The 17,602-nt window shown below is 35.4% G+C and overlaps 1 protein-coding gene across 1 annotated transcript in view; it reads right to left on the minus strand.

The window, feature by feature from the left end:
- Positions 1–17,602, minus strand: part of CFAP20DC (CFAP20 domain containing) — a gene marked incomplete at both ends in the record, with an annotated part of 62,594 nt that overhangs the window by 25,243 nt on the left and 19,749 nt on the right. The window contains 5 exons of the mRNA XM_084214526.1: positions 4,348–4,758; positions 6,488–6,819; positions 11,907–12,053; positions 12,579–12,753; positions 13,884–14,011. Coding sequence (XP_084070652.1) covers positions 4,348–4,758; positions 6,488–6,819; positions 11,907–12,053; positions 12,579–12,753; positions 13,884–14,011 — 1,193 coding nt within the window. The remainder of the gene's footprint in view (positions 1–4,347; positions 4,759–6,487; positions 6,820–11,906; positions 12,054–12,578; positions 12,754–13,883; positions 14,012–17,602) is intronic.

Here is a 17,602-nt window from a genome sequence, read left to right on the forward strand (position 1 = left end):
CACTGGTGAAATTGTTAATATAACTCTAATTGTTAGAACTAACTTGTTCCACAGGCCAAGAGCTGCAAACACATACTAATCATTTTGCAGTTGATACTTAAGCCTCACTCAAAACCTTAAGATAAGACAATTTAAAATCACCCAACCTGCTGCTGGCACTATCTTTGTTTAAAGAATTCCTCCTTTAAGAAAAGCTTTCCCCTTTTTATAAGGTCCACATAGATTGCTCTTTCACAAAGGAACAAGTCTAATACTTGAGACATTTTGTTTTGGTTCTAAATGTAAGTACAAAACATTTCTGCTTGAAAAGTGAATCCAGGCAGTGAGCAGGGCTTGAATGGATTTAGATCACTGGAGTATTGGCCAGTGGGCTGGGAGACCCTATATAACACTATCCCAGAGAGGGACAGAGCTTTGATTCTAGTGAAGAGATCAGGGATGTATCACAGTCATGGCAGAAGGGAGGATCTCAGTCTCTTCTGCTGTGAGAAGGCACTGGGGGCTGAAGACCTCAAGAACACACACAAGTCAGCAGTACAAGTGACATGAACACAGGCAACTCTTCTTGCTATGAAATGTGGTGTGCAATGTTTTAGTGTATCTTCCAGGGGTACAGAAGTCACCTTACACCAGAATTCATAGTGAAATTTTAACTCATTTGCTTTCTTCCTATGTGTATAAGAAACAAAGTATAAGAAGATGACAGAAGATACAAAGCATAAGATGACAGAAGCAGTTTGCACAGTTACCATTCCTTTTTTACAAACCTTGCTAATGAGGTCCAAGATTAAATCCTGAATATTGGGATGACTACTACCATTTTTAATCCTAAAATCATATGAGATGTTTTCTCTAGACCCTTTCTGAATGCCTGTTAAAAGCTCAGTGACTACTGGTCATTTGTTTACCTCACCCAAAGCTCTTTGATGTGCTTGGGGAGCTTGCTTTGCTCTAATTTATCAATATTCTACCAGATCTGCAGCTGCTGTAACTTTTATTGATCTTACTGAACATGCTGATTTCCTGTTAATTTTCCTACATATAAACCTTCTGCAGTTATTTGATTATTATGAGAAAAGCTTTGGCTTATCTTTCTTCCTTCATATAATTGGTATGCAGTCATTAAGCTGACAGAGTGAACTGGTGCTCTGCAGAATAAAAGCACTAACTATTGAAAGAACTTTTTTCTCATTCTCTTTTTAATAAAAGCACAAAAAATTGTCCAAACTTGCTTGTCTTTTCCTTTACATCTATAAAGAAAGATGCATGGATTTGTGGAATTATTACAGCATAATTCTAAACATCTGCTGTTCCCCTCCCCAGCTTATTTCAAATTGTCATTCTGTTTTCTTTTCCTCTAATGGTCTCACACTGAAAATACCACACTCAGGAAGGAGAAGAGATGCTATGACCATTTTCTGTGTTAAATATCCCCTAAAATAAACTAATGAAGGAGAAATAGTCTGGAATATTTATTCTTCAAGTACAGATGACTACTACCAAAAAGCCTCTTCAATCATTTTACATTGTCTTTGTTAGTTTTCAAAGAGAGAATTTGAAAACTGAATTTGAAATTAAGTTAACTTTGTAATTTAGGACAATCTTTTGATGTAAGAAGTAATTTTGCAATACATCTAAATTTTTTAAATATTATTATTTCATTTAGTAATTAAAAGCTTATCTTGTCTATTTGAATATCCTTCCCTTACAATAAAGTATTTTTATTAATCACTTAAAACTTAGGCTAGAGTGATAAAACTTGTTGTTTAAAGGATTTTTTTTCATATATAATGACATTTGCATTCTTCTAGGTTCAAATGATTTATTCAGAATTGTTTGAATGTAGTTATACGTGTGGAAAACTTTAATTACCAGCTATCTACATGCTTGCAATATTTCCCAGAGGGCTATACTTCTTTCTTAATTAAAAATATTTGAACTTAATAATAGAGAACTCTATTAAAACATGAATAAAACATTGCAAGAAACCAGGTCCTTAAAGCATATTAAGCAGCAGGCAAATCAATTGCAGAAGACTTGGTTAAGCACTTTCTTTCCTTTGCTGGTTCCTTGTATGAGCACAAAAAGAAATGTCAAAGAACTCCAAGGAAGGGCTTCTGTAAAATTTTCGACTTGATCAAGTGTAAGACCTAGATCTACCAGGTACTTTAATTTTATGTTTTGTAACAAAAAAAAAAAATCTGTAGCTAATGAGTTTCTATATTAATAATAGGATTTGTTCTTGAAAAAAATACATACAAGTAGCAAATCACATGTGCAATACATTTACAGCTACAAGTGCATTATGGTAATAACCTTATTGTCTAAATTAGTAATCAACTTTTGCAATCCACTCAGAGAGTCTGCATTTAGCTGTGTTCTACAGGACAAAGTTGATGACTGCATTAAACACAGATAATATCTTTAAGGAAAGTAATACATGTATAATTTCATTTATTATGGACAAATAGGTTACAGTTATGATAAGTAATAAACATAATTGAACTGTAATTGGAACAATTTTCTAAAACTTGAAAGTATCAGAAAACAAGGAATACATTTAATTGCAAAGATGTAAGCAGCTACTGGAAAAAAGAAGGATTAAATTGCTACAAACTATAATAGGAGGGCAAGGGAATGAAAAATATAAACAAATTTTATCATACACATTCACTGCATATTACCATCTCTAACAAAAAGCAAATGAGATTATTGGTATCAGCTGGGGCTTTTCCTATCACTGAAAATTACAGAAACATTATCTTCTTTCCAAATAGAAATGAACCCATGCATTGCTTTCTTCCACATTTTCTACATCACTAGTGGCAATTCTAATGTCTTTTCCAGATCATAAATACATAGAACATATGCTGCTATTGAAAGGATTTTCTTTGCTTTTTAATTTTTTTTGCTTTTCATAGTCTTTAAAATCACCAGCCACTGATACTTCTCATGATAATAAAGTCTCAGCACAGTTTCTGATTTTCACTTGCACTGCTGTGTTTCATTCCCCTTGCTTCCCCCTAATCTACTTCTTTCCCAAAGGAAACCAGTCTCCACAACCTTCATGGAAAAGGATGTTCTGTTTTCATCAGGAAAAGTGCAGGGCCTTCACCAATCCAATAAACTACTTGCAGCATACAGGAAGAGATTTCCAGAATCCCCAGTCTGAAAGACAACCTCACAGCACTGAGAGACACCTAAAGCCCAGCCCTGCACCACTACTAAAAGAGACTCATTTCACAAAAATGAATCTGTGGCAGGGCAGGATGAGCATTTCCCCATCAAGGACACACAGAAAAGCTGAGAGCCCCTGCAAAAGAGAAGAGTCTATTCTTTTGGTGCCCAGAGGTGTGCAATACCTGGGGACCAACGATATTATAAGAAATTCAAGATATATCCAAGATATTAGAAAACAAACCCCATGCTTACAATAATGATCATGAGTTCAATTCAACATCCCTGTGTTAAATTATCCACAAAAGTTCACAAAACAGCAATCCTGGGACTAAGCACCATAAAACTCCTAGTCCTGTAAAAGAGACACCTGCAAGGGAATATGATACATGAAGCCAGGAAGTAGGAAGTGGCACAGGTAAGAACATTAATTTAAAAAAAATTCATTGCATTTTATAATAAAGAGAAGAATAAGAAAGCACCAGGAATGAGACAATGCATTAAAAAAAAATGAAGATACATATTTTTTTCCAGAAATAGCAATTAAAGTTAGAAATTCATTGTCACAAGGCAAAGGCCCTATAGATGCAAAAAGCAAAGACACAAATCTCTGGGAAACAATCTCCAGCACCAGTTATTCACCCCAGACACCACCTTCCCTGAGGTACCCTGGGTGCTTTCCCTGTCCCTGTTATTCTCCCCAGCCATCCAGGGAGAAGCTGGACAGAAGCTGCCTGGCTGCTGGCTCTCAGGCACATAATTCATCATTGCTCAGGGCTGACACAGAGAGACCATGAGGCACCCAAATTAACACTCCTTCTGTGGTCATTCATTAACACAGCAATTTAAAATCTGCCAATTTTCCTCTGTAACCTTTCAGCCCCAAACTATTTTCTAACTAATTTATTTCCAAAATGTGAGTTGCTCAGTGACACATCTTTTTATCTACAAACCTCTGTGATTTCTGCTATATTTGGAGTATGATTTTGTGTTCCACAAACCCCAACAAAATCAACTTTCAACAGACTGAGCACAGTAAATGCAGTTATGATGAAGCCAGAATATATCAGAATAAAAGATGTACTATTAATCACTTCATGCAAATGGGTATATCCAATATAGCTTCTCTATACAATCTAGTAATTCAATTTCAAAGTAAAAATCACTTACACAAGTCTGTGCTGTCAGACATGAATTTCCATTTGAAACTTTCTTGAGAGATGTTTTACTGACAGATCTTTCAAATTGATCTGAAACTCCTTCATATCTTTCAGTTTCTTCAGATACATTTCTAATTACTCTAAAGGATTTGGCTTTACTTTGAATTGGAGAAAGACAAAGGATAGGCTTTAAACTTCTCTGAACACTAATAGATTCTGTTTTTCTCATGGTGGAACTCTGTGGTTTTGATAAGACGGCCTCTTCGAAGTTATATTGGCTGTGCTCCTTATTCCAGTATTCATTTCCCTGTGACATCTTATTTAATAGCATCTGTTTAAAATCTGCTGAATCAGATGTTCCTGGTCTACTGTGGCTGTTCTCAGTGTTCTCAGCACTTTGGATGAGTTCACTGTTGTCATCCTAAATTTAGGAAACAAAGCAAGAGTGGTTGGTTCCTTCTCATCATTACACAGTTCAGTTTTACATAACCTTAACACTTCAAAATCTCTCTTTAATCTCTGCCTCCTGTTTCTAAATGTACAAGGATTCTGAAAAACAGCTGCTTTTCCTGGCAAATACACTGACTATACCATAAACATATTCTTACATCTGAAGCTGATTACACTTTTCAAAATGTCAGGTCAGATTCTGAATGCTGGTAACGTCCAAGACCTGTGTCTTATCTGACATTCATAATTTCAATAGAATTTATTACAGCTGTAAACCAAACCTAAGCAATGTGTCCACGATGGTGTTGTTCCATTGAATGATTAATATTCCGTATTTTCACATTGCATCTTCAATTTAAATGTAGAAGCAGGAACTCCTGCTGAGATCACTTTGCTCTGCTCTGGTAATCATATGGTACTGGATATCATATTCATTACCATTTCAACACAATTTAAGATTTTTAGAGGTTAGTTTATTAACCTTTTATCCATGCTTCTAACAAAGTCTCTGCAAAATATCCCTAGAATCAAGTGTATGATGTTCACTCATGCCCCATCTCAACAGCAATCAGCAGGACTGAACAGATGAAAAGAGAAATAATGCAGGAGTGCATCTCGTGTTTGTCTCAGTGTTCTCATTCCCAAGAAAGAAAGGATGAGAGCAGCCTCATCCTCACCTCATGATGCTGCTCCTCTGCCATAGGTTCCCACAGAGGATGTCAGGCAGTATCACCTGCAGTGCCTCTCACAGCTGAGGTGCAATCCTGCTGCGCATGAAAGTGATCCAAGATTGTTACTGACTTCAGTGAGTCCAGGATTACACAGCATGAAATGTACGTTCAAGAAGATAATCCCTCAGTTTTATTAATGGTACACATTTGGGAAATTTATAGTTTGATTCCCTCAGTCATTTTGTAAAACAGTTAAATTCAGTCCATCTTGCTATTATGCAACTTACATTTTATTTCTCTGCTGTGAGCTAGAGATTCAAATGCTAAATTTTATAGTTAAAAGTGAAATATACTAGAATGTTCATAAAAGTAGGAACTTTAGCAGTTACTGTAATGACATAATGAAATTATTGCATACATTGACAATTCTGCAAATTTCTATATAGTATCAAACAATACTAGACAGATGTACTAAAAAATTGTTTGTCTTATTTCATTAATTTCATTGCTGGAGGATTTCCACATTGCAAAAGAATTAAAGTTGGTGATGCTCAGACAGGATGTGCAGCAGAAACACCAATAATCAAGTGACATTCAAAAGGTGGAATTTTGTAATTCACTTTCAACAATGTCAATGAGAAAAACCAGTCTCCATTTGCAGTTTTAAAAGACACAATGAACTCTTATTTACTGAAGTCCTGAGCAACCATAAAGGACTTGGATCTCACTCAAATCTATGATGCAGTTGTATTTTTTTTTTTTTTGTAGTAATGATGCACAGTTCTGGCATCTCTGTTAGCATAGGGGCTGACAGAGTTAGGTTTCTTTTGTCAACTTGTTACACAGGGTACACCTGCACTGAGTCCTGTATCTGGTTAGACACAGCAACCTGACAGAGACAAATCCACCCGTTGGTATATGGGGAAAAGATGATTTATCCTCTCTGTCTGGCTTGAAGACAGAATCTCATCCGAGGAGTTTGAGGGTGAGGACTGCTTTATCAAGAGTAACATGCACAAAGTGACCTACCTCCTCACTGCTGTCAGTTCCTTCAAAGCTATCTTCAGTTTTGGTTTGCTCATGCTCTCCGTTACTGTCGAGCTCCAACTCCAATGGGGAAATGCAACTTTCTGGTGATACACTGGGAGAGCTCCCGTAAGGAGCTGATCGAGGTTTTGATGAAAATGTGAAAACCTCTTTCTTACTCCTTTGATGATCAGGTGTTTCCCGGTTGGGAGGTTCAACAGAGGCATTCTGGGGTGAGGGTAAATTACAGCAGGATAAACTTCCAGTAGTTTCAAAGTGCTCCTTCCTATCCAGCTGAATGCTCTCAGTGAACATCTCTGGAAATACCCATGTATCTGAAACACACAATTTCAGTGCCAAAATATGTAAATTGTCAGCTACTCTGATCGTTCTCATTTTCTCAGAAAGTTGCACAGCAAAGTAAGTTTTTCTAATGCAGAAATATTTTGCCTATCAAAGAAGAATAAGAGTGATGAAGACAATGAAAAAGATCAGGTGGCTTTCAAAGCACAAAGGTAATAAAAAAGGGTCTAAACAGAGCTCAAAAAGTACACAGGCTTTGGTACAGGACATGTAAACCTGCCATTTGCAAACCTGAAACTGGCCATCAAGATTTGAAACCCACAACTGAATTTTATTCTAGGAAAACATGATTTTATTTAATATGGCCATTGATCTTTTTCTATTGGCATTTTTGCATATGACATTTAAAAAATAATCACACATTGGTGGAAAGTTCATAATACTACAGTCTGCTCCTTTACTGCTTAAATTCCACATTTTACATTCAGAACTTATGGTTTAAATCTCAATTTCAAACTACTGTTCTGATAAAAAGTGTGACATGAAAAATGTATAAAGATATCTGTTTCACCAGGTTTTCCTGAATACAGCCACAACTAATCTGACAATTTTAAAACAAACAATAAACTACAGAAATGGATTTAAAGATTGAGTGCACCAGATACACATGAAAAGACCATTTTTATGTTCTTATTGTTAACTTATATTTTACTGTTTGGAATGATGGTATAGAAAAAAATGTCAATTTGATTGATTACAACCAATCTCAAATAGCATCTAAGAAAAGGAGAATTGCTCAAGTATGCAATACTCCCTTATCTTCATTAAAGGTAGTGTGCTGTGGATTATTCACTAGATATTGAAACTTTCCAGCTCCATAAAACAAAGTTACCATCAACCATATTAAAAAAACTCAATGAAAAAATACTAAAAATGTAATAATAAAGTAGCATTGCAATAATAAAATGCTTGCCACCACAGAAGACAGTAAGTTTAGTAGGTATTTTGTGCTTTACAGTGATATTTTACTTTTAGTTTTGTTAGAATTACCACTTCAGGCACATTCAGCAGCTTGGGAGGAGTGAGAGTGTGGGAGGAAGTCTGAATCCCCATAAATGAAGGCAAAAGAAAGAAGATTGAGATGCCAGGAGAAACAGCTTTCTTCTGCTGGGTTGCTGTGATTTTTCCAGTTCAGTGAAGACAGACAGTAAGGCTACCAAACTCCAGTTAATATCCAGGAACCAGTGAAAGATTGTTACTTGATGTATCTTGTATGACCGTGGCTTGCATCTTCTTGTTCCAGAAAAGACCCTTTTTCAGTCTCTTCATGAAGACCATCTTTAGTAAGAACCCCCAAGGCTTTTCAAGTAAACTCTTATTCTGTTAGAAAATCATTCTGGTTTAAAACAACGTAGTAGATTCTGCTTTTAATTATTGTAAGCCTTGAAAGGCTATATTTAATTATTATAAGCCTTGACTAGTTCTTCCAAGAGCATGAAGAAATGAGTGAGACTACTCAAAACTTTTAGGAAACACCCTTTAATGAGTAAAACCAAATGACTTTTGGTTCTGTATCTATAACTACAGGCTCTTCAAAGGAGGTTATTGGGGCAGAATCCTCCAGTCTACAATCATTCAAGATTGTGTCACGCTCCTCTGATAATGTATTTTTATAGGCAATTGGAATCACATGTGGAGGGTGGTGCAAAAATAAAACAACTGAAATCATAAGAGAAAACACAGTCATGAACATTTCACAGATTTTATGCTTTTGGTATAGTTTATATCTATATAAGCTACCTTTATTAAGCAACCATTTCCCCCATAAAAATGAAATGAGAAGAGGGGTATTTTCACGAGCTTTTCAAGTGAGGCTGAACACAGTATTTGGATGTTCAAGGACAAAGACTCAGGAACTGTTTTTTCCCCAGCTGATTTTGTGACCTAACACGATTGAAAAACTCTGTCACACGGTATTTTCAATTATTCAATTATTTATCCTGTAGGAATCTGGCCCATCAAGACTGAGATATTTTTGAAAGTCTTAGGACCTGGAGATGCCTTGTTCACAACTCCAGAAAGTGTTACGCAGAAATGACACAAAAATATTACTTATATGCCAAACTTCAGCTGGACAACTCTTCAGGATGTGAAGAATCTTTTGCCCAGCTATTTTGGTTGCTAAGTCTAAAATTATGTTTACCCTTTTTCCTTAGGCAAAATATTAAAATTTTTACTTGCTGCATTTATCAAAATAAACAAATTAAAAAAAATCTTCAAAAGTTACCTAGCTAAGAAAGTTTTTGTATTTTTTGTTATCTCAGCACTTTGCAGTCTTCTTTCCAGTGTGTCACCCACCCTTCCAGTTTAATCTAGACATATTTTATTAGGTTTCCCTGTCAGCGTCGAGACTAACACTAAAATACATAACATACACTCCTTCAGAATTCAGAAGGCCTTTTCCCCATGATAAAATTAGATTTGACATGTCTCATGCTGCCTTTGTGGTTTACAAATATGCACTAACAGCTCAGACCACTGTGAAGAGCCCTCTAGGGTATGGTTATACACTTAGTGTACAACCCACTTCAGGAGAATTCACTAATTCCTATGCACATAGAACTGGGAAAGAGCAGAGAGGAGCAGCTTATTTTTTATGTCTACTGACTTAGCAACAACCCACTTCCCACACTGCAATCTCACCTGTTCTATTCTCATTCTAGAATAACTTCCAAGGCATTTGTTGCTGTTTAATTTATAGAGATAAAATTGTGTAATGAATTCTGAAGGAAACAATGTGATAAATCACTTGCTTTTTAAGATTTTAAGGAGATTTTGAATGAACTATCAAAACATGGAAAATAAATCCTAGAGCAACAGTTTTTTTAAAGCATTTAGAGAACATGAGACAATTAGAGCCTTAAACTCCCGATTTCTAATCCTTGCTCTGCCTCAGACATCCAAAAACTTCTTACACTTCAGTCACCATTATAATGTCTTGCCCAGACCAAAAGAAGTTCAGAAATATAAAGAACTACTTTAAAATGATTACTATCTCTATAATATTAGCCTGAATATTCTGCCTTTTTAGTCTAAGCCACCCTGTAAAGAACTACATGATTTTCTAGAGTTGTTGAAGAAATAAACTTGAGTTAGGAACAAGTCAAACCCAAACACTCATTCCCATAGCACAGTACTTATTCTTAATGAAATATCCAGGGGGCAGACAAAAAAGTCTGGATGATTTGAGGATGACATTTTATGCTGGTTACAGAGTTCAGCAACTTCTGTAACCTGTAGTCAGTGTAGCAGTCTTTCAATAGTCCACAAGTGAAAGATACAGGGAGTTTTGGACTAAACAAAATCCCATTAGCTCTCCAACAAAAACTATACTAGAATTTCTTTTTAACTCATAATTTCCATGTCAATTGTAATGAATAATTTGGAGAACATTCTGAGTAAAATATGCAAACTACTACGTAATCACAACATTGCAGCAAACAACATAAATGCAAGAATGATCACCTACATCTAATTAACTCTTCTACACAGTCAGACTTATGCTAAAGCTTCTAATCACAGCCTAACATTATAATGAAGGCTTCAGCATTGAGTAAATAGGATTGGCATAAAGTGTTCACTCATTTTATTTCTTCTCTCAGGTCAAGTTTATCCCACTTTGGAAGACGTCCAGAACAAAGCCTAGAAGGGGACTTTGCTGATGAAGAAGTTGCTTATAGGAAGTTCTTCAGAAAAAAATAAATCCAGTACCAATGGATAAAGAAATCATGAAGTCATCTATGTAAAATGAGGTAACTTCATGTACTGAAAAGAAACAGAAATCTGCAGACTGAGAGTGACAACAGTGACAGGCAATGAAAATACAGGGAAAAAATGTAAAACTGTACCTTATCAACTCACATAATGCATTTATCTGCCTTTCACACATCTAAGATTATAAAGAAACAGTTTTCATTCTTGGAAATTCAAACAGCAAAAGAACAGGGTTTACCCATATCCTTCTTCCTCATTTCTTCCTCTCTGCCTCTGAATTTATGAGAGGGCATTTAGACAGGCCAGTCTACTGTCCTAAAGCTGTCTTTTCATATCACCCATATTTTCATAACATAACAAGTGTTGATTAATTTTTTAAAAATTCTGGCACTAGATAGAGGTTTTGGTGTTTTAGATGAAAAAAAAAAGTTAAGACAGTGATTCCTGCCCCAGAGTTCTCAAAATTCAGATAAATATGAAGGAACCAAACAATTCTCTGGAAGAATTCTCTATTTGCCTGAACATCTTGGATCTCTTTCAGTCAAATTATGGAACCCATAATAGCAATTATGAATTACTGAAACTGCCAGAATATCTCTAAAGAACAAACACAAAGGAAATCACTCACAATATGAAAGAAAATCTCATTGGTCAATTTTGAGCACTATTGAATTGTCCAACCACTTTTCAAATTGATGACTATTCCTTCCAATAAAAAGTAAAACTACTTTTTCATAGACACAAGGGATACTTTTGTCCCAATAATGCAATTCCCAGAGTCATGCAAAGGAAGTTGATTGACAATGTATGACAAAAAGAATCCACATTTTTTGGCAAACAGGTGAGAAAGGGAAAAAACTTAAAACATAAGCTGAGGTGTCTTTCTGTGAATAACAGAAGAAATAAATCACCTCTGAACTCTACAAACAAAATAACCCTTTCCCCCTCCTTTCCCCCCTCCCAATATGACATAGGTACTGTAGTTAATATTCTAAACTCTTATCTAGGACAAGTAAAATTTCTTGTACTTTTCATATTTGGAATCTTCAGTATAAATTTATTAGGGATTTAAAGAATAAATTATTTTTAGTTCTTTTCCTTTAATCATGAGAGCATGGAATTTTTCTTTTGATATTCATTCACTGCTCTGGTACTCTGCTTAATCCTGCAAATCTTTATCAATGCTCTAAAGCAATTCTGTGGCAGGGTGCTTGATTTCCATAATCCCCCCACAACACAGATGTTTATTTTTTATATGAACTGCTTTTGGGTCCTTTGAAATTTACAACAGTCCTTCAGACCACATAGAACTGAAATGTAAAATAACATAAAATGAGTACCATACCATTGCTTATCTCCCATGTGGTTTTGGCTGCATTTTTTAGAGATAATCCTATATGACTGTCCTTGTCTGGTGATGGTACTTGTGGTGAGGTGAGCTGAAAATCTGCTTCTCCACTGACAGATGTTTTCTGAGTCTGAATTTCAGGGTCTGAAATGCAATGCAGAAATCAAATACCTGTGAAGACTCATATTGTGTGCATATGGGGTATTGTACTAGGATGCAAACGTCTAAACAGCATGGGAATCTTGCAGGGCAGCAGGAACAGGGCAGCCACAAGGAAGGAAAAATTTAACACAAGGTATGGAAGAAGGGCAAACCATAGTAATTATACAAAACAGGCTTGCAAAAGTCTGCAAAACAATCAAGAACCACTGCAGCAGCTCAGTTATTTTCACAGCATGAGGAAAGAGAAGCATGTGTATAAATTGTGGGTACTGCCAGCAGGTGATGATCCCTGGCTCAATCACTCACAATACAAATAGCTGCAGAGAGAACGAGCATTTATTCACCCTCATACAGGAGAATAAATCATGATTTAATGAATATGTCTTCAGTAATTAATTAAGTAGATAAAGTAGGAAAACAAAGAATTAAGTCCTAGATTCAAAAGCACAATCATGCAAAAATTTGGCAGTTTTAAAAGTCTATATATTCTTTGCTTTATGCTCTTACCATTTTGATATTCATCTGCAGTTGTTTGGAGAGTACTTCTTTTGCCTCCTTGATCTAAAGGATCATTGCATGGCCAGAGTGGTAGCTCCAACCTCTCATTTGCTGCTATAGTTTCAGTTGGCATTTCTGAATTTTGAAGTTGGCATGATGTTTTGCTACCCAAGGTCTTTGTTACCTTGAAAGACATTATTTCTTGATGAAAGACAAAAATATAACAGCTTTCAAAATACTCAAAGATAAAACACAGATTATGAATTACACTTTTCCCCCAAATATATATTTCCAAATCTTTTTTTTTAAAACTATCTTTTCACAAAACCTCAAGGTAGGCTCTATTCAGTGTGATATCTTCAATCTTTACAGTCAAGTAGCAAGCAGAGTTTTTTTTTCCACTGAGTGAATGGAACAATGCAAAGAAAAGGGAAAAAATTAGAATTCACTATCAGGATAAAAAGACTAAAACTTGTAGTTATTCTAGACCTCAGGAGTCTTTTCTTCTTTGAAGAAAGGAATATCATTTTACAACCTGACTTTCAAGTGACTTCCCACACAAGAGTTGGCTGGATCCCTTATGCTCGGTGTTAAACTGAAAACTGTAGTCCTGATCAGATTCCAAAAACCTGAATATTTGTTGCTGGCAGCCTGGGATCAGGTGTTTTCCCTGGCATTGTAATTGACAGCATCACATGAGCTACGGTAAGGCTGACTATCAGAGCATCCTGAAATGTAATTTCGGCTCTGCACTATAGCTCTCATCATAAGGCAAAACATTTACACACACACACACACAGACACAGAGAAATTTCAGCAGTCTGGGAAAAAAAATTTGGAAAAGAATGATAAGAGTCATTTCAGTAGAAAGAGGCAGCTTTATGTCTGATGCTGAATCAGCCTGTTTCATTTAAGTTTTGAAATTCTCCACTCTCTTGTGGCTCAGTTGCAGTGCTGAAGCACTTGGTTGTATTTAGTCAGAGCCTCTCTGCAATTAGTGCCTGCTGCCCTTGGCCTTGCAGGGCACCTTTTAGAAGAGTCCTGGCATCTCTGCAGCCCTGCAATCATTGAAAATAGCAACCAGATTTCCCCTTAGCCTTCTCTCCTGTGGGCTCCATAAACCCATGCCCTGTGCTGGAGCCACCCATGCATTTTCCTTGCCCTCCTCTGGATGTTACAGGATCTCTGGCACTGAGACCTATCACAGTTCTCTGGAGGCAGCCTCTGAAATAAACCTTTAGTTTAACTTCTCTGCTTATCAAAATCTTCCTTTGCAAAAGGGCAATGGTGTTGTTGGAATTTAGCCCTTCTTACCTTTCCAGGTACCTTTGCATTGGTTCTTCTGTTTGAAGATGGAGGTGGCCCAAAGATCTTTGACCCAAATGCAATATGTGATACATCCTGAGTTTTACCATTGCCTTGGCCTCTATTACCCAAGATACCTAAGTTAAGAAAATTAGGAGTTAAAAAAAAATTACGGTACTTACAAAAAATAAAAAGTAGCTTTTTTTAAGAACCAACTAAAAGAAAAGAATTATGAATACTAAACATATATAAGAGTTATGTTCCCTTAAAGTGCACTCCATAGAAATATAGGAATAGCAAATGCACATTTTATAAAAGTGTGTCAACATATCAGCCAGAAACTTTTGGTCTATTATAGAGACATAATTCTAATCTTCTTGCTTTATAGATTTATTTAAAAGTGGGTTATTTATAAACAAAAAAAAAAAAGGTTTGCAGGATTTCTTTAGAACGTCAATGAAAACCTAACTTCTGACAGGAAGAAAAAAGAACTCTAATTAATAAATAACAGAATAAATAAATAATAACATAAAAAAATGAAGGCAAGACTGTCAAGGTATCAGTTACAGCTCAGAGAACTATTTACATGTACCCTGCTTTTTGAAATTACTGAATCTACTGTATTCCTAGGACTGAGCCCTAATATTGCAAATGCACTCGATTGCTGCTAAAATATTTATTACTATTTATTTATTTATTTGTTACTGCTTAAACTGTAGATTTATTTATATAAGTCTTTTAAAGTGTGGAAATTGTCAACCAGTCTTCAAGACAGAAAGTAAACATGGAATGCAGGTGAATGTTCTCCAAAAAATTTAAAAAGGAAGGAAAGTAAAATGGTTACACATTAATTTTACCATTGGGGTTGTAGAGCTGCATGTACTATCTATTTTCCTTTTATAATTCTCCAATATTGTCAGTGAATTCTCCTTTCCAGAGCTGATAAAAATGGTATCTTCACATTAATTTATATTTAATATTTACAATGTCCAAAGATATTTTCTTGCTACAACTTGTATTAAATTGCTATCTCCCTTTAGAGATTTGACACCTTCATAAAGCAATAAAGTAGAAACAAAATATTCTGCCGATTCCCCTAAGCATTTTTCATAACCTTATTTCAAGATCAGCTTTATTTACAGTGTCATCAAGGAAATGAAACACAGATCATACATTTGCCACCAAGATCATCATTTACTGTACTAATAAGCACAAGGGAAGCTCCTTACTGCCATTACCTGACTCTTTTCCTGATGTGACATTTGGTTGCTGTTAACAGCTGCCATTTCACAAGATCAGATGACCTGTCTTGGTTTAACATCAATTTCTTTTTTACTGGCTACCTTGGGATGTTGTTAGCTCCAATTAGGAAAGCTGATTTGCATTAAAATCTCTCTTAATGACCACATTAATTGACTGCAATTAATTACCTACATCTACACATAACAGTGTGTTGATGACATAATGAAATAATATGTGTAATTAAAAGTGGATGATACTAAAAATAATTTGGGCTTTTGATTATCAAATAAACAAAAAGTTTAGTGGATTAAAGGAAGATTTTCCAATTAAAATGTACCTAAACATACCAAAGCTTCCAATTTCAAGTAGACCAACATCTGAAATTGAAAAAGACATGTCTGGAAGGACACATGGTATATTTATAAGGTGGGATTGAAGACCACTACCGCTTATGAATAAATTTACAACTCCAGATTTCCAATAATGAACATAAATAATCCACGTTTCTCTGTACTTCTGTTTTTAATGATGATCTACCTCTTTACAAAAATGCTTTAAAGAGATAATCAGTACTTTGAATCAAGACAATAAGGACTGGAAATATATTTGCCTTGGTGAAATTCTGCTGTTGACTTTACTGCAGGTAGGTAGCAATAAACAGTTTTAAAGCAAAACAGCAGCTTTACTAAAAACCTCTCATTTGTCTGACCCAAGTCTGTTTAAGCAATTTCACAACTAGGCATTTGTATCTACATTTCAGTTTCTACTGACTCTTGGCTTACAGATTTTACTCAAGCAGACATGTCAACTTGAACATAAAACCACAGGAAATGCTGGTCTAGAACAGTCCAATAATCCCTCTAACATTCAGTTCCAAAGGCCAAACCCAACACTTCAGAAATAGCACAAGATAATTCAGTATGGACTTTTGAAATCATCTGCCTTCAACAAAGTTCTTAGTGTAAGGTTGGAAAAACTTGGAAGTACAACATTGAATTTTCTCTTCACATTTTTACTGCTGCTAAATACAATGTTACTGTTACCTATATAAATTGGCAACACTGAATTTGGAATCATACCAATTTCTTTACCAGCCTCTTTTAGCAGTAGATTCCACATTAAAATCACATTCTGTGTAACATGGCATTTTCTTTTATGAGTTTTTAATTTCCAACTGCATCATCACATCAAATGATGTCTTGCTTTTGTGCCATGAGATAAGAAAAGCAGCTTTTATTGAACATCCTTTGTATCACTGGTTACTTTTTAAATGCCCTTATGTAAATTTTTAATGTTTTCAGCATATCTTATGTGAGAGATTATCATTCATGCTGCTTCTCCCTGAATCACTTCTTGGTCTGTAAGATATTCTCTGAGATCGTTTAGCTGATAATATATAAAGTATTTCAGATAATAATGCAAAAATGATTTAAAGGTTTGATACCTTTTTCATTTCCTATGAATTTGAATTTCCTGCTACTTAGTTTTTTAAAACATATTAAAATCTGAAGGTTCTACTGAGCTGTATCTCTGGTGATGATAACCTGCCAGCCTTGATTCATTTAATTTTGATCCTTTAAAGCTTAACTTTAGTTATCATTCCTCCCCAATGCAGAATCCTCTGCATTTAGCAAAGCTAGGTTTTATGTGATGTCATGTTCCACATTTACCCCATACAGTGGTCCCTAGACCATAATTTTTCAACACAGTGGCTGCAAGACATAAAACCAATAAACCTTGTTTTGAAAACTGTAATATTTCCTGCATGTTACCTGCTTTGTTTTTCAGGAAAAAGTAAATATGGGATTTCCAATCTAACAAGCTTAAAACTTTCTGAAGTCCCACTCTTTATTAAACCACTATCTGCATCATAACAAAAATTTGCTCCCCTGTTATTTGCTTCTCTGTTGAGATTATTCATAACTATGATAAACAACACAGAGACTAGAACAAAAACCTTTTAGGTCTCCTGCTGTTAGCCTTCAGCTGTAACAATAATTTTAAATTTAATCCTTTCTTTGCATTCTCTTAGCTTTTATTCAAGTCAATAGCTTGTATTGTAGGACACCACTGCCCAGCTTCTTTAATAAATCTCTTCAGTGCTATGCTGGCAAAGTCTAAATTATATGGTTTATTATTTTGTAGCTTAAAGAAACATTCAAATAAGACAAGACACCAATAAGAGAAGATTTCCCTTTTCAGAGTAGAGGCTGAGGACACTGCCTGCTCATATTGCCAGCAAAGTTTCATTGATGTGAACATACTGTAAAAAGAAGTGTAACAACTTCACTGCAAAATGCTTCAATGTACATTCAAATGACATCTCAAATATTGTCATAAATCTCATGCTTGAATTAGAACTGTTCAGGCTCCCCACAGATCTCAAACTACAGAACACACATGTGCCTATGTGCTTGAGGCACTACAGGTGTGCAGGAGTTGTCATGTTTCATTTTAAGACATTAGAACTCTTAACATGGACATTT

Source organism: Fringilla coelebs (genome assembly GCF_963513975.1).
Source record: "Fringilla coelebs genome assembly, chromosome: 13".
Classification (NCBI taxonomy): Eukaryota; Metazoa; Chordata; class Aves; order Passeriformes; family Fringillidae; genus Fringilla; species Fringilla coelebs.